Source organism: Lampetra planeri, chromosome 21 (genome assembly GCF_965212315.1).
Source record: "Lampetra planeri chromosome 21, kcLamPlan1.2.h2, whole genome shotgun sequence".
Taxonomy (NCBI): domain Eukaryota; kingdom Metazoa; phylum Chordata; class Hyperoartia; order Petromyzontiformes; family Petromyzontidae; genus Lampetra; species Lampetra planeri.
This window is the reverse complement of record NC_136127.1, coordinates 8,410,830-8,428,834: the sequence shown is the minus strand read 5'-3', so window position 1 is coordinate 8,428,834 and position 18,005 is coordinate 8,410,830. Positions and strand designations below refer to the sequence as shown.

At 45.8% G+C, this 18,005-nt stretch overlaps 1 protein-coding gene across 2 annotated transcripts in view; it reads right to left on the bottom strand.

The window, feature by feature from the left end:
* Positions 1–16,101, bottom strand: part of LOC144724632 (uncharacterized) — a 77,163-nt gene extending 61,062 nt beyond the window's left edge. Inside the window, exons 1-7 of one of the 2 annotated variants that reach the window (XM_078603915.1) lie at positions 15,656–16,101; positions 6,576–6,779; positions 2,586–2,602; positions 2,368–2,400; positions 2,110–2,142; positions 1,336–1,389; positions 500–601 (exon numbers count right to left, since the gene is read on the bottom strand). In XM_078603915.1, the coding sequence (XP_078460041.1) occupies positions 500–601; positions 1,336–1,389; positions 2,110–2,142; positions 2,368–2,400; positions 2,586–2,602; positions 6,576–6,779; positions 15,656–15,749 (537 nt within the window). In that variant the 5' untranslated portion in view covers positions 15,750–16,101. The remainder of the gene's footprint in view (positions 1–499; positions 602–1,335; positions 1,390–2,109; positions 2,143–2,367; positions 2,401–2,585; positions 2,603–6,575; positions 6,780–15,655) is intronic. The other variant, XM_078603916.1, reaches the window with a different exon arrangement.
* Between the last annotated feature and the right edge of the window lie 1,904 nt (positions 16,102–18,005).

The following is an 18,005-nucleotide window of genomic DNA, read 5'->3' as shown; positions in this document are numbered from 1 at the left end:
ACGCGTTTATAGTATTTGGCCGCTATAAATTTTCACGTGGTGAGCCACTTCGTTGAGCTATCATTAGCGGCCCAGTCGCTTCTGAAACAGAGCCATACAGCTCAGTGAGCCTTACCTGGTAAAATAATAAAACATTGTTTTGTTTCGTGTCACCCCCTCGTGTGCACACGTGTTGGGGTGCACTCCAGGTGCTCCGATTTCCACCTCCACATGAAGCCAAACACTCGCTAATGGAATTGGCCAAACATCACAATGTGACGGCATCCACGTGAAAAGCGTTGTTGACTCCGTGATGCTATTCCGGATGAACAACATGAAATATTTCAATAATATGATCATCACTAAATGTTCATCCATATACTCTTAATTTTAGAACTCGACGACAGAGAAAGACTCAGGGACTCACTGAGGCTTTCCTCGGTTAAAGGGCATTGCTGGTGTCATCGTGAAGCCGAGCAGCCTCTCCAAGTGTTGAAGAAATACATGTTATGAAACTTACCCCTCCAAGTCCGGGTGGTCCTGGGGGACCGGGCGGGCCTGCTGCTCCTGGGTTTCCGGGTGTTCCGGGTTCGCCATCCCTGCCACGAGGACCCAGAGTTCCCTACAGGGTCAAGCGAAAGGCACACGTTAGCCGACAACACAGCGACAGCTGCCACTGGGGGGTCCCCTTGGCTAGACTGCAGCAGGGCATCAGAGAGATTGAGACGAGATGTGATCTAAGGGGATTTAAGATGCCGAGGCCTGATTGCAACCTGCGAGATAAACGCAAATTCTTCCTCTTGAATGTGTTTGTGCAACTGCGGTTCTATACTTGTGGTCAAGAGAATGTCACATGCTAATATGTCTGAGGTGTTTAGTCACACGGTTTTCAGAGAGAATTTCCATGATGTATTCGGGGCTTAATTTAACCTGGGTCTGCACACGTCAGTGACCCGGGAAAAAATATTTGTCCACAGCCAACAAGCCACACATCCAGTGTACCTCGGCTACTACTAATCACGTGCCACCCACTCAAGTCCACCAGCAGCCGGAAAAATATTTGGTGAGAAAATTCATCGCTAGGTTGCGATGGAAATTGCCTCAGGCTCCAACAAGGCACACACACACACACAAAAAAACTCAGGCACACCCGCTTCCAGAAAAAAAATAAACCACTTTCACAAGTTTTGTTTCGCGACATGGACCACTGGATCCCCATCAGTTTTGCCACCACGCTCTCTCCCAACCGCTTTGTTTTGCCTTGTCGCGTGTGGCACCGTCCGTGGCACTGGCGCTGCGCACCGAGTGGTTGGGGGGGGGGGTGTTGAGGATGTCCACAGGAGTTTTCTTGCTCACCTTTTCTCCCTTGTCTCCTCGGGTTCCTCTCGGTCCCTGCTCGCCAGGTGGTCCCTGTTTGAAGCGACAGGCAGCGGCATCCCAGAAGCCATTGAGGATATAAACATTTAAGGCGTTTCGTTTTTTACGTATTTATTCTTGTATTGTATGGGTTGTGATAATCTAGCACAAATGTACGGTCACGTGTATTGGATTCCAACAATTAACCGTTAAAAATATTAACTGTATTTCCCTGTACTGTACTTGAATTGACAATGATTTAAAGTTCCATTGTATTTATAATACAATTTTGCTGGCAGTATATATATCCATACAGAGAGGTTCATTTTCATATCTCTAATTCTATATCACGGAGCCATGATACTTCATTGTGGGTCATTCCCCAACATCATATTTCATGATGAAGTATGAGGTATGACCCGGACGTGACATCACCCACCTTTGCCTGACATCCTTCAACAGTTATCCCACTACCTTTAAAATACACACTTCCTACCAAATAATTATTCTGAGGTTAAAATGACCAAAATTCAAGATCAAATACATTTATTTTATGGCATTATTCGTGTGAATTCTGAAACTGTTAGCTTGCTGTATTTTTAAAACTTGGTTTAGTCTCTGGTCGCTGTCCAGATTCAAGCCCAGGATATTAATCGTGCTGGAGCAGTGAAAACACACCACGTGTGCTTTGTGAGCTCTGTTTACTGATCAGACATCTAAGATTACCTATAATTACAATATCATTCTCAAAATGTAGCGAACAAAAAATCTCACCTGTGGTCCCGAGGGTCCCCTGAGACCTTGTATCTAATATAACATCAAAAGTAAATCACACGAGAATATTATTGTTGTTATTGCCTTTAAACCATATTCAACAAATAACAGACGTGATAAATAATACTGCAATTCATGTCAGAGCTGGTTGTGAATGAGATAGACGGTTATTGTGGGACAAATATTTTCACCCAAGAATGATGAATGTGTGTTATTGAAACATGCACACAGCGTAGAATAAAAATCACGTGGACCTACTTCAGGTACTTCTCCTGGCTCACCCTTTTGTCCCTATGATACAAGAAAAAGAAGAAAATCGGGTTAACAATATAAAGTTTACCACCTCATCAACAAAAGGCAAGCCTCCGGACAAAAAACAATCGAATGCACGTCACCCATAATTGTAATAGATTTTGCATGCTACAATTTTACATTTTGTGTGCAAATTGAATCGAATTGTGGACAAATTGACTTACCCTTACTCTTGACGGCCCTGCGTATATAGGGGAGGGGGGGGGGCAGGGGAGAGTTTCGGAAAAGAAAAACATGAAAGGTAAAAATAAATCTTCTGTTTATATAAAATAATTGAACTCTTAAACGGCGGCGGACAGCTATGAGTTATTGTGCTGCATATGAGAGTCGATTTTTTTTTCGTAACTTTTTTGTCATTAGTTGGACCTGTGATCTGAACCCCTTTACAAATGCAAATCAGTTCACGGCGCTCAACCTTTGTTGCGGAATTCTACGGCAGAGACATTGAGTCGCCTGCAGCGTTGACCCGACCCAATGTCAACGTTTCTCCGCTTCGCTACCGTACGACAAGCGGGTCTGAGAGAACGCGTGCGAGTGGAGAGGCATAGCATGCATGCAGGCCGGTGGCTTCTCTCTCTCTCCTTCCTGTCTGAAGTTCGGGCACGGTGGTTGCCCGGCTTGCAGAGCTTTTGGAACGGAGACTTCTGGTGTGACGCCCAACGGCCTCCCAGCGAGGATTCGTTTCCACCGGATATACTTCGGCCGTGTCGTTCTCTGTCTCTTATCCTCTCTCGCGACGGCTCTGACGGAGTGCTTTTTGTGCTGAGGAAAGCATCGGACCGTGCAATTTGACGCATTGTGATGTTTTCCGGGGGGGGGTGGTCGATGGTATCAATAGCAGAGGGGCAACGGTGCATCGATCAGTCGATTGATAGTGACCCACTAATCACGTCGTGTCTTTAGCAAACGAGTAGTTGACGTTTTTTTCCAATTTGTAGATGTCGGGTGCAGTGTTAGAAATGATTCTTGAGTTGAATCGCCGCGACCTCAAATCACAATTTCATTAAGTTTCTAGCGGGCGGGCGGGAATCCTTTGACCTCTTTATTACATTTAACAGAATGTTCCTTTTGAGAATGTTTCACTATACGGGTGTTTGCTCTGTTCGAGTCTGTGCATTTTGTGTGAACCACGTGACACACAACTGATCGGCGGGATATACCCTAACACGACCTTTTAGCACCGTACAATGCGTGAATGGAATTCACGTTTGGTGGAAAGATAACGTAATGTTAATGATTTTAATGTCACTCCCAACTTATCAACAGCGATGTCCGTTTTGGGTGCACGGTCTATTTCTATTGAGAGCAATGGTTCGTTGATCTATTGTGAACTGCTTGATATTGCACTTCGTATAAATAATGTTAAAAGTGTCGCCGAGTTGGTTTTTTCTGTTGGGTTCGATTGAAAGGGTCAGAAAGCATCGAGTCCTGTGAACTCAATTGAGTTCGGTGAGCGAGCTGTCAATTTTGCCACTCGTGGCCTTGGCTAGTCGAGGCGGAGGTTTATAAACATATATTTTTTTGGTATCCGCGGTGTGGATCTGAATTGCGAAGGTCAGAAAGCATCGATTGCTGAGAAACCCAGTCAGGTTTTGGGGAGTGAATGGGCACTGTCACAATGCCATCTGAGCGTCCCGGCCAGTTCACCCGGACGGAGCTTTTAGATTTTTTGGCGGCCCCTTCTGCTCAATCCGGAATCGACGAACGCGCAAAAAAGCCCCACACCGTGGCGCCGTCATCGACTAAAATATTCGGGTGTCCTTTTGTTTTCCCCGTGAACCTGAAGTGGTATCGCATCGTTTTACATGTACGGGCCATTGACGCCACACGTACATTCTCTGAAGCCAAAATTTTTTTAGAAGGATTTGTCAGGTTTTTTTTTTATATGTCAGCAAATGTCATATAACTGTGGTTCAATTGGGCTGCAGTTGAAATTGGCTGCGAAGTGGGCTGGAGATGGCATTTGGCAGGAGAGTAAAACCTCTTCTTGTTAGTGGGGGATTGTTTTCTTCCAAGCTGCCCTGTTTCCTCCCTCATGAAGCCAAACGCTCACGAAATTAATTGCCCAGCTCTCCAAATGCAAGATATTCCTGAGAAGAATCTTGAGACTCAACTAGCCTTTTTGGATATTTAAAACGCATTTCCATTATCATTATTACAACTAAACGTGTATCTCTGCACATACACTATATATATTGGTTATATCTATCGTCGATTTCTAACGATGTCGGCCAAATAGTGAAGATGTGAATGTTCGTTGAGTTGTTCCAACATGCTTACAAAGCCAAACGTTTCGTAATCAGACTTGCACGATGGTTGCGCTTTGATTTGACCATTTTCTTTCCAAACAAATGCAGCGGCTTCATCACAGCGGTGTCGTAATGGGAGGCTGCCGTCATTCTGCGGTGGGTAACGGCTGAGGGTTGTCATTGGTTATGGTTATGAACGAATCTGAGTGAAAAGAGAGCCCCCCCCCCCCTCTTGCCCCCCCCCCCCGCTCCTTTTGACTTGACTTTAAAATTCTTGTGACATCAGGGTGGCACAATGATCACCACACCGACGAAAGCAACACCGCGTTCTTGAAAACGCTGTTGGACCGATTTGGAGGCAAACACCGCACTCTTAAATTCAACCACTCTTTGGAAAGTCAATTTTGTTTAAGATGCAGCCACTGCTGCAGTCTGCCCCGTCATTTGCGACCTCTTTGATTTGTTTTGCAGCTCGCTGGCGGTTCTTCAAGGAGAGACAATTTACGTGATTTTTTTGAAACTCGATAACCAGCCAAGATTAGAAAAAGCGTCGACTCTATTCGCATTCAGGCACTTGCTGATTTGAAACACGTAAATAGGGGTTTTGTTCCTTCTTCTCGTTTCCGAGTGCTATTTAACATCCTGAATGCTGCCTTGCTCGATGCAGGAATAAAAACAAACTTGAGGATTCACTTGCAGCAACCACGCTGGGAGAGATGGCGACGGCTTGAGAAGGCCTTCATCCGGCAGTGAATTGATCATGGCTGATGCTGATGATGTTGGCAAACCCTCGAGATTGGCTGCTTGTGGGAACATCAAAATCCTCACACTCCCTGACTCCCAATCCAATGTCTATTCTGCTGTGGCTGTGTCTTCTGCTGTTGCTGCTGCTGCTGCGGGACTAAAAGATAGCCGTGGTGCATCTTATAATTCTGGGAAACCTGAGAGGCATCGCACTTCGTGACAAATGCAGGAGCCACTGAACCACGGGACAAAACAGGTCGCTTCCGCACGGTACAGCGACTCTACGGCGCTGCTGGGCACCAGTTTGGCTCGCGCAATCGGTCACCTGCACACATTGACCGGATCGCTCGCGACGCTCCTGGCACGTGACGCGTTAGCTCCAGCCAAGCGGTGGACTTGAAGAAAAGTCGTGTTGCGTGTGTGAGGAAGCGTGTGTCAAGTCGGACCGCTGTTCCGCACAAGAAGCCCCGCATGTTCATTTCCCAAAAGATTCGTGCGAAAGGAAACGGTCTGTTTCTTACCGCAAACCAAATATTTTGTCAAATGAAGGACAAACGCTTCTGCTCAGGGTTTAATTTTCTCACTGAATCTTATCCGGGTCGCTAGGTCGACACTACGGCAGTAGCCACAGCACTGGCAAGAGGTGCGCTCGATGTGGCTTTGCCAGTTGCGGAAATATATTCCGGGCCACAGACCCGGACAAACCCAGCTGAAATTAATCCCTGCTTCTGCTCGGTAAGTGGGCGTGTGCGTAAAGAGAAGGCGAGCGGACTGATTAGAAGGTGGGGGACAGGGAGGGTTCACAACTGCGTAGGTTTTCGCAGTTGTGCCGCGTAGCCCGCTGATGCGTTTTCGAGTTGTACCGCGGCGCTGTTCCGCACGATGTCCGACGTTTCGCCTGCACGCGCTGGGAGCTCGTTCAGGAACTGACAACCGACGTCAGGTTCCTCGATAGGCCGATTTCCGTTCAACGAAGCTGCGTTACAGCTCCCCAGCACGCGGAGCGAAGCGGCGGACGCCGGGCCAAACGACAGCGCGGCACGACCCGTAAACGCGCGGGGGGAGGGGGGGAGGATCGGATCACGAGGGTACACACTGCACAACATTGGACGCTGGTAATGGGGTAAAGAGTGTGAGGGTGGGAAAAGAGAAGCATCGGACCGGATGAGGGCTGACTGGACGCGCAGACAGGGCAGCACTCCCCAAAGGGAATCTCCGTTTTGGGGCAGTCATAGAGCGGCTCGCAGACTATGTCATCGCACAGGATGCTGCCACTGTCGCAGACACAGATGCTGCACGGCTGCGGCTTCCACACGTCCTTGTCGCTGTAGCGTTGCCCGTCCTGCACACAGCTGCCATCCTCGCCTGCTCATACCGCGATGGGTCAGGAGGGGAAGGAGGGCATGGGTTCGGCGCGTTAGTTCCGAGGCGGGGGGGGGGAGGCAAAGCCCAGGATTGTTAAAGCTGTCGAGACGGTGGTGTCGCTGGGCATTGGTGAGCCAAGCAAGAGCCTTGCACTCCGAGCAGCTAAAGTGGGCCAACGGATTCTTGGGGGGCGAGGGAAAAAAATGGAATTTTGGCTTGAAATTAAATCGTGATGAACGTCACGAAATAATTCACACAAACGAGTCGATTAATCTCTCTCGTTCTAGATTTGACGCTTTCGTGACTTCAAGGATTCATATTCTTAGGTTTTTTCGGTAAAGTCACGTAGGTAAAAAATAAAAATTTGTTTTATTTTTTATTTTACTTTTATTAATTTTATTTTTTTACCTACGTGACTTTACCGAAAAAAACCTAAGAATATAATCTTCCTCGTCTTTACCTTATAATTTTTTTTTTATCTTGTCTCGCTCTTCTCATCTCACCGCATCGCAATTTTTGCCTGCTATGTTTCTCTTATCTCACTGTATGGATATTTCTTTTCTGCCGTCTCACTATGATTTTATGAATTCAGGGATTTTATGAAAGGAAAGTTGCGGGGTGGGGGGGAGTGGTGGGCTCAATGTAAAATTCATGCTCAGGGCTCCCAATGCGCGAGCCGTCATCACCGTCTCCAGAGCTCAGACGGTAACCGTTGTCATTTTGTGAGCACCCAACCAAGGTGCTTTGGATGCATTTTGCTGAGTAACATTGAGCATACGATGCAACGTCAACACCTAGCGGGTGCTGATTTACAGGGCTATCAGGGGGGAGGGATACAATATTGAAAGAAATCTGTGCTACTGGGCACCGTAAAAGTTTAATTGGCCCTGCTAGCTTAATTTGTTATCCTTCCCCCGCACCTCCGATTTTCACGGTTGGCTACGTACGGTGCGAAAGAAGTTCAACATAGATACAAACGTTGGCCCGCTCTTCACTAATTGCCCTGTTGTGTTTACGCGATGGTAAAGTGGTGAACCTTCAGGGCAGTACATTATTACCAAGCTAAAAATGCGTCAAATACCAGAGACGCACATCGAGTGGAGGTGGGCGGGGATAAACGAGAAATTTGAGCCTCCTCCGATTTGTTTAGATGGCCGTTAGATGAAAAAAATCAGCTTCGTGCAGTCCGATGGGAGAGATACCACCTGTGCGTCGTGGTTAGTGCACTGCACGTGCTACCGAGCGGCAGGTTAAACAATGGAATCGTTCTTTTAAGATTCCGACCGCAGTTTCAATATGGACGCCGCAGATCAGCCGGTAAAGCGCGCGGTAGGGTAAAGTGTGGAAAACTCCCACCTATTCCAAAAATGTCTGGGCAGTGTGGAAGAGTAGGCCAAAAATACCCTTCCAGTGAAGGCTCTTCCACCAGCAGTGGAGTGGTAAAGGCACGGCAAATGCAGGCGGCACTTTACCATCAATCAAATGCGTGGAAGGAAAGGATGTTTTATTTTTTTACCTAGGAAATGTTTTGCTCGGTGTATCACTGGCACCTGCGTCTATTTATTGGTCTCTAATATATAATCAATTACAGCCATACACAACAACAAAAACTGTTTAAAGGGCCTTTAACTTGTACAGGAATGCAACGTCTTCATTTATTAGTCCGGTAGAGGGCGTTGAGGGCGCATGAGTTTGTGGAATATCTTCAAGTGGTTCGATAAATAAATAAACTGTTGTCGGCATCACGCTGCGATGTTTACCATTGGGCAAAATGCATCCAAATATAAGTGAAGCTTCAATTGCAAAGCATTTTTAATTAAAGAATTGCACAGCTTATGTTTGAAAAGGCATGAGAAAAGCATTATATGGACAGTTGTTTTCATACGACACAGATTTTCATAATCTTTGTTCTGAACAATTTTCCACCTGCAAGAAGCATATTTAACATTAAGGTACGTTTTTTGTACTTGATTTACATTTCAGTTCTCTATATTCGTATACATTTTAATCGTACAGCATGCCATCACCACCCTTTCTTGATATTTCTCAGCTGAATGTGTAAGTGCAAGATGGCTCTGGTTATATTTCGCAAAACGTTGAACTTGACATGAAATAACAGTTCGTTAGCATTTGTCTATTATCATAACAATTCATTAGCAATTAATACCACGTGTCCGGTTTTCCAACCGTAGTCTGCAGACATTTCCCACACTCAGATGAACAATTTTTTTGCGATTTTGTTTGCAATGTTTCGCTCGAAAATTACACGCAATCACACATCAGGGTCACACAGCAAGTTTTCTGACGTTTCGCTGGAGCCCGAAAGTCTGATTTGTTTGAAAGTGAACGAATACTCCCCCCGTACTATCGCTTCGATTGCACGACGAATTGGAACGTCGCGAAAATAGTTGGGGGGGGTAAAAAAAAAGAAGTCTCACCTCCGTTCCTCCGCGTTGCCACTAAACGCGAGGACTTGGGCGGGGTTTGGTGCCCGCGATCGACCTTCAAAGCCACGTCGCGCTGGGCGTGGCTTTGTTGGGGGGGTTTCCCGCCTTCAGGAGGAAGGATGTGGAGGCGGCTACCATTTTTGGAAGTGTCCCGAGTAATCAACCGCGTAAAACAAAATTGGCGATGATTTTTTTTGTTATATATCTCCAAATTCAGGAGCTTAATCGACTAGTCATTCCAGGTCCACATTTCATTTATGAATTATTTCACCTCCACTCATCGGGCAAATCACGCTAGCATCACCACCTGCAGTTTGAGACAGTAGAAAAGTGAAATTAAAACATTCACTTATAGTGGAAAAAAAAAAATCTGTAAGTAACAGCATGAGTGGTGCTAAATTAGATTCCAACTTGTAATTTAACCGTGGTAAAGCCCTGTGTATGCATGTTACCATCCAAATTTTTTACATTTTTATGCTGAATTGCTACCACGAGCCTGGCTATTTGTGGAAAGTTTCATTTTGACACGGTGCTAAACTCACTGATGAGACACATTAGCACTCATTTCTCCAGGCAATGGTGTGTTCTTGTCAAGCCCAGCCACCACAGAGTTTCATTTAAAATACTTTTGGACCACGAGTCATTCGCATCCTCATCAGTTTCCACTGTTGTTTGCTGGCCAGGCCGCCCCTTGAAAGAAGAGCTTTTTAATGCAATGGGTTTGCCTCGGTAGAAAAACATATTAATTCAGAACCGAACTGCAGAGTATTTGCACACCAGTGATGTAGCAATCAGGAATTTTACGTTCATTTACCAATTTCAAATTTCACCTCTGTCAAGCCAGTGTCGGATGGAGGCATTTCCGCTCTCGTCGTGTCGATCATTGGATGTGTTTTTTTGACCGTACTTAACCTCGCTGGGTCAGCATGCGCTGGTGCAGAAGGGAAAGGGGGCCGGTGGCATCACGGGGTTCAGATATCACTCACCGCTGATGTCAGCCGTGGCCGGGGATCAAACTCAATAAACGGGGCTCGCAGCGGCAAGCGCCACGCAAGCTGCTCATCGTCCACCCCTCCTATTTGGATATTGCACTTCAAGTCGCGCAGATTGAGTATGCGCTTTAACGTACTCTCTTTACCAAACGATGTATTTTTTTTTAAAGCTCTTATTTACAGTTCAGATTGCTTTTTACCGACGATGTCCCCGAGCGCCACCGTTGACTACAATTAAAGATTTTACACTGCGATGCCTTCTTGCGATGAAGGTGGCTGTGTGTGTGTGTGTGGTTTCGGCAGATAAGACGACATAACATTGGTATATTTCTCGTCTGTGCACCGGTAGACCGTACAAATACCGTGTGGACTGTCAAAGGTTAGCGATAAGGTGGGAAATAGAAACCCGCCAGAGGTCTCCGTCGATCTTCCCAGAGATCTTTAGACGTATTACTGTACATGCTTTACATCACGTGTCATTCACGCGGAGGGCAGTACCACACCTGCAAACACCGTCACATTCCACCGGGGAGGTGCAGCCGGTAAGGGCTTTGCACTGAAAGCATCGTGGATGAATGCAGACGTAGGCAGAATTCCACGGGACCCCACTGAAATTTGGGTGCCAATTTTTTTTTTTACATTGAGCATTCTTGCCAATAACATATAATGTTGAATAAGCCTGACTCTGCTGATGAGACCCAAGAAGGTCGAAACCGGTCCAGAGTTTGCTCGCTGGAAAGCCAAACGGCTGACAGAATATAAACATTTGTGTTTATACGTGGAGACATATGCTTTTACACTGAGCTAATGTTTCCTCTTGCAGTTATTTCACATGTGTAAGAATGATTTGTATGTTTGAGTAACAAACCCTTTTGTTCCCATTCATAACTGTTCTCATTATTGGAGCGCCACGGTGGCGAGATGTTAACTGGCTCGCCTGGTATGCAGGAGGTCGTGGGTTTGATCCCGACTCTGACGTCTGTATGTTTGTCTATTTCCCCATGATCAATTGAATTTTTCTCCGGGTCCTCCGGTTTTTCCCTCCACATTTAGAATCAACGTGCGTTTCGAGCATTTGGCTGCTATAAATTCCCAAGTCGCTTCTGATAAAAGAGCTATGTAGCTCAGTGGGTCTTATCTGGTAAAATAAAAAAAGTCTATTTAAACAGTCTAATTGATTTTTAGATAGGATCGCTCGAGTCAAATTGTGTGTTGTAAAAAAAAACCTTCTCCACCCGGCACCGTCAATTAGTGAAGATGTCACGTGAACAAATATTTTCCGCGAAATGGTATTTACAGGTTCCATTCTGCATTCAAATGGTTTCTATCACGGCTCGCAAGGAAATTCCATGATGCGGATTGTACATATGTTGGTTAGTCGACGCTCATTGTTGGATTGCTGAACGGCCCCAAAGCCCCAGAGGTTGGAGTTTTGTAACGGCTGGAATGGTTAACTTTCAATTCGTGACTGAGTGTACATTTTAATATTCATAAAGACAAGTTGGTCGGTCGCCCCATGTCTTTATAAATGAAGACTTAGATGAAATAATCTACTTGTGCTCTATATAGAAATGGAAAATCGAAATTACTATGTTATCCCTGTTGGGGTTATATCTCCATGCAGATAAAGGATTCATCTTTATTGATTTGAACTCTTACATTTAACTTTACTTTATAAAAAAAATAACAATTTCTTATGATCCTTCAAAATAAATAAATTATCTTGGAAACTTTTTTTTTATATTTCCTGCTCTTTTGTAATAGATGTCAAACTTAAAGTTTGTTCATTATTTCGTGAAGTTTTGTTTAAAAAAAAGGGAAGGCAAATGCTTATTGGATTGTATCAATCATATTAGCCTGTCCCCATGACAAAATAAAACCACCACTGCACAACACCCACAATATTCAAAATTCTATTTGGAGACTTCAGCAAATCAATGGGACAACATTTCTGCGCCCCTAAAAAAAAAACCCCACAAACGGCAAATTGTCTCCGTAGCAGGGTAGGCTTAACGTATCCATGGATGCATCCTATAGATAATATTTCGGCGAGGTATCTCACGAACACATTATCAGCTTGGCATGTGGGTGGAGGGGCGAGAGGAGGTTGGGAGACGGTGTAGGGTGGAGGGAACGGAGGCGGATGATTATATTCATCGCAACACGCACACACACACACCGCTCCTTGCCCTCCCTGGGCTCCCAGCAGCTCCGCGTGGAAACTGTTATGATTAGGCATTGCGCCGCGCCGCGGTAGGTCACGCCAAGTCCTGAACCCTGCTCAAATGCCAAAGAGGGAGGGGTGAGGGGGGGGTGGGCAATTGGGGGCTCTGGGGAGCCGTGGGCTGGAGGGAGGCAGTGGGGTAGAGGGTGAATGGGGATGGAGTTAGGATGAGGGCTTCCGAGCCAACAAAACTCGCTTTTGTTCAGCGCGGAGGTCTCATTGCAAGCTAATCTCTCTGCTTGACCACATTCTGGGACGGCAGCAGAAGAGGCTGTCTAATACCCGCGCTCTCTCGGTTTTTTTTTGCGTGTTTGCTTTTTCTGCAGACTTATTAATATGGGCTTTGGTTCTGCTCGGGCATGCGACTGCGTGCCACGGGTCTAGCCAAACTGTGAAATGCCCCTTTTTTTTTGCCAGAGCCAAGCTGTTGCACACACGTAGTGTGAATACATAATTAGAGTGGAGGCTTTTTTGTTGTTGTTAATGACTGCTTGCTGCAATTGCGACCGAAATGTGACAGTCAATTAGCAGACATTATAATAGGGGAGAACAATTCCCAAATATAAAAAAACAAGACTTAGTCTTCCTTCAATTTAGAAGTTATCGACCGGTGGTGTGAATCTTTGCGTGGGGCAAATAATTGGTTATTAAGCTTTAAAAAAGAGTATTCCAACTCAGCAACTTCACCGGCATAGGCTGAGAGCGTCACAGCAACGCAGCGTAATCTCTGTGGCATGGCGGACTTGTTTAAGATGAGCCGGGGGGGGGGGGTGGTCATACAAAAGTTAATGGTGGGAATGACACAGCCAATGTTGATAAAGCTTTCAGCTCACGTTAAACGCTCAAAACGACGATGAGTACCGATGCAATCCGCGTTTGTCTCTCGTGCGTTATTGCTCTACGATCTCGACCCCTCGACGCATTCAAGAAAAGGCTGCAACATCCATCGCTTCAATGAGGCTATTTTGTGCCTATTTTTTTTTACTTGACCATAACACTTTTGAATTGGGGATAAACCTTCAGCCCCCCCGCACTCCAATGCTACAGGGCTGCTGAATGCAGACGCTTCTCCCCTTCCTCCTTTGCAGAGTGAAATCAGAGCCAACTGTTCAACGCCACAGTGTTTGCCCCGCAAGACCACATGGCAGGCATAACGCTGTAAGCTCTTCATTAAAAGCTTTACAGCAAAACAAAAAAAATCTCACACATGATGCACTCATGTGCAGCCCTTTTGCCAATCCACTGCTCGGTGAGTACAGGTCCCATGACCATACTTCACCTCGCTTGTCAGTGCGGGTGGGTGAATGTTTGGAGCATTGACGAGGAAGCATTGAAGTACAGTACAACAACGAATTTTTACTGCACTGCCCTCTGCTCCCCACAACGTAGCCCCTCAGAAGCCTATAGCACCTTACTTTTTGAATGTATGTCGGTCATCCTTCCAAGCATTATCCAAGCTCAAAACCTGCTGAGCTTCCGAGATTTGACTAGGGCGGGTGCCTTACATGTGATTTGGTCAAAGGCAGCAACTATGCTCATTCTTAAAAAAAAACACCAGCGCATAAAGCGCTTGTGTTAAGCTCGACCAAATGCTCTCTTTGATAATTGTCCCGTTACCTGCTCACAGCTTGGTTCCTAGCATGACTGCAATACAGCAGCGCACCGACCAGACTTAATGGAATGGAATACATATGCAGCATCGTAAACAGACTGTATATGCAAGTTTCAAAAAAACCCCGCTATTGGTCGTTTTTACCATTTCACACCACGTAACGCAGCACTGCACCATATGCTACATTTGTGACTTCGTGTGCCGTTCTCCTGGCCGTGAAATCACATGCAATATAGGATTACAGCTCTCCAAAGGTGCTTCCCCAAAAATGTATAACCGTTCCAATGCAGCCTCTGTGGGCCAAATACCAAATTCAGTTTTAACTGACCTCCCTGGGCAGCGAAATTCCCATTGCGGTGTGACCCTCGGATCTGTCCGACACGCACGCAGGCTGTCTCTGTGAATGAGACTTTGACGCACGTCAATTCCATGTCATAGACGGGTTTGCTTACAAGAGACCCACAAGGACTTTTATCTTTTCCCAAACCTATTCAAAGTCAAACTTGTCCGTTCCCATTACTGTCAGCGATGCACTCTATTGATTTGACATCGAGTTAAAGAAAATATGTATGCACCTGCCTCTCCTATCAAGAGCCATACCTCGCTAAAGCGTCACCCACAGATCTCAATGGTATCTCGCCAATTAAACGCGATACTGATTTTTTTTGTTTTCCCCGCAACCCCCGATTAGCGCTGTTGGCCACGTACGGCGCGAAAGAAGTTCAACAGACATACATATACAAACAAATGCAATTATGGCGACCTAATGTTTTCGTCAACGAAGTAACAACTTCACTTCTAACGCCGCGACAACTCGTTGAAGCTTCACGCTCGTTACCAGTAATCCCCCTGCTTGTTGTGGTACAATGCACGTAATACGCAATTAGAACAATGCGGTTAAAACAATTTAAGAGAGAGAGAGAGAGAGGCAGCGATCGTGGCGTGACACGTTACGCAATTATCAATACGGCCGCCGCTATTGCGTGTGTCGGCGAAGTAAATATCTCGAGACAATGTGCGTCATGCTCTCGGCATCACACGCCCCGGGTCTCTCGGGACCTCTACTCGAGTGGGATTCGAGTGGAGGTGGGCTGCACGCGAGGTGCCCACGGCCACGGGTGAGAATTGACCCAATTACCGCAACTGAAATGGAGCAGCAATCCGGCTGCAATGCTGTTCAAGCCAAGTAGGACATTTGCCGCAAGGTGCTAATAGATTCCCCGCTCGTCGCGATACATGCATTATTTGCACGCCGCTTGATTTGAATGCTCACACTTGCTTACTTCTGATCTGTTCAATAAAGTTTTTACTGCATCGCAACAAATTAATTTCTGTGTACAATATTGGCCTCCTTAATAATTAACTCCTGGAAAGCGATTTTTTTTTTGTAAGCAATTAAGCTGTCAACGATACGCGTGTACGCTTTTTTTACAACAAATTATTTCGTAACAAATTATTTTGTAATTTGTGCAAAAGTCACACTGGATAATTAAGTTGAAAAGGTCCTTCCCACACAGTTCAAGCAATCCCATTAAGAATTACACACCCCGCCCCCACATCCCCTCCCCACCACTGAGGATTAAGATTCTTCGTTCACTTACTGAGGTCATCTTGACATTTCACCACGGTCACCAGTAGCGCTTGTGCCGCGATCAGCAGCAGCAGCAGATTCCTTGCAGCCAACATGATGGACATTTATCTAAACGGTGGGCATGTATGTTGCCGCGTTATACGTGTCCTGGTTCGTATAACACGCACGCAGAACAAAAAAAAATAAACGATTAAAGTACACAGAAGTGGTCAAAATACGATCTCATCCACCGGTTATTGTCCAAACATACACGGCGTGAACGTGGCCCCCAATGGAATTTTTTTGTTGTTGTTGAAAATTTGTTGGGATTTTTTTTTTAAACCCGACTTTACCCGGGCCCCAGAAGAAAACTTTGTGATTTTATAAATTCTGCCCTCGGCCGCCACCAGGCCGGGTTCTGCTGTATGCCCTTCTTCCGCAGGCCGGTTCAGACTATATGGGGCAGTCAGAACGATGCGTTAGGGACGGCCCTCCCGACCCCCAAGCGAGCCACTGAAACCTGACTCCCAATCGGGCCACTGTGGGCCCTATCCTGCACCCCTCCCCACTCCCAGAGCAATCCCCACCCTCGCTGTTCTCTCCACCTTGCTTCCATATTTTTTTTGCTACCGTGGGTTCCAACGCCCCTTTTGAATTGGGTGCCTAAGACATTTCGGCTGAGCCTAGCGGTCCGCTGATGCCCTCTATGGAATCGTAGAAATCGCGAGCCACCATCGTGGCCCGCAATGACCGTCAAGGCCACGCTTAATGGTTACGCGGCAGATCTGGTGGATAGCATTCGTAGCATTGTCGCATCCTGCACGCGATGTGGTCAGACTGAGCATAGCGGGGACAGGCAGACGCACCTTCCGTTGGCTTTAACTCACAGGCTGCCTTTGTTATGTATGTTTTTTTTATTCATTCGGCATCGTCGACCAGCCGTGGTCAATCTACTGCTGGATGAAGGCCTCTCCAAGTTGCCGCCACTTCTCACACGATCCCGTGATGTAATAATCCACCTAACACCTGCCCATGCACGGATTTTATTGCTCCATCTCCTCATCGGACGTTTTAAGTTGTGTGCTTCGAATGCAAATGCTAATTACTTGTTTGAAAAATATGCATTTATATCGAATTTATTGAAAATATTTAAGCAGGAACAAACATTGTCAGATGAAATAACGTGTTTTATGGTTTCTTAACCCAGTTAATTCATGCTAGTTAAAATAAAGACCGTCTGCATGACTAAAAAAAAGAGTACAAAAATATGAATAAACACTTTACAATCCTTTGCCAATCCACTGCTGGATGAAGGCCTTTCCGCGGAGAATTGTCAGCGCGGTCTCTTGAAGGAGGCGGAGTGGTGGTGGTGGGGTGAAAACCGCTTCAGATATCACCCCACGTCTCGTTTTAGCCGTGACTGGAAATTGAACGCAGAGATTTTCATATATGGATACATAAACAAACGGTGCCTTAATATGGAATTGTAGCAACATCAGCAATGCATTTGGTCAGTCCTCTCATTTGTCCTAATGAGGTGAACATTTCACCTTCATATGGTCAAAGTTACATGCCTGGAAATGTTTTGTTTTATTTAGTCTAGGGCCTGAGGTTATGGCATAGATATTCAAATGTAAAATCTAACTTAGTATTCGTAGTCCCCGCTAGAGGAGCTCTCCTTTCGTTGAGGCCCTTTCACCAGCAGTGAGCAAGCACTTGCAGGGCTGTGCCTTTACCCTCTTTATTTGACACCAGGGGACAGCCCGTTGACATCTAAAGCCTCATTTTAAAGGCAGACAAACACTTAAATATAAGAAAGTGTTGAATTACAAGAGATGAAATGTCGTCATCACACAGCCAACCGAAAAAACACGTTTGCAAATTATGTTTATATTTTCTTTCTGTATGAGCAAAAGGCACCGCATTCTCATAAAAAAACTAAATATACATGGTGTTCATAATGAGGTGACTACACCCACTGACAGAGCAGTGCACAAATGAAGGTTAGACTGTAGGTTACCGTCACTGTACCGACATATCTGAGGCCCAGTGGCAGAGATAGGGAAACCAAGCGAAAGTGTATGTCCCCACGTAGCTCAAGGGATGCATCATATATCATCTCAAAATCCTAACCAGCATAACGAGCTAATTAAAATGAAGCCAACTAAACTCTGTCATCTCGACTTAGTGTGCATCTCTCGTCTCTCATCTCACCACATCTCTGTCGCCTTAACAATCCCCTTTTGACATCTCACGAGGATTTTATCAATCGAAAAGGGAGGCCCTGAAAAATCATTTCTGCCTAGGTCCCCCGATGGTTTAGAGCATGCACACACACACCCACGCTACTGCTGAGGCTCCCTCGTGATGGAAATACGTTG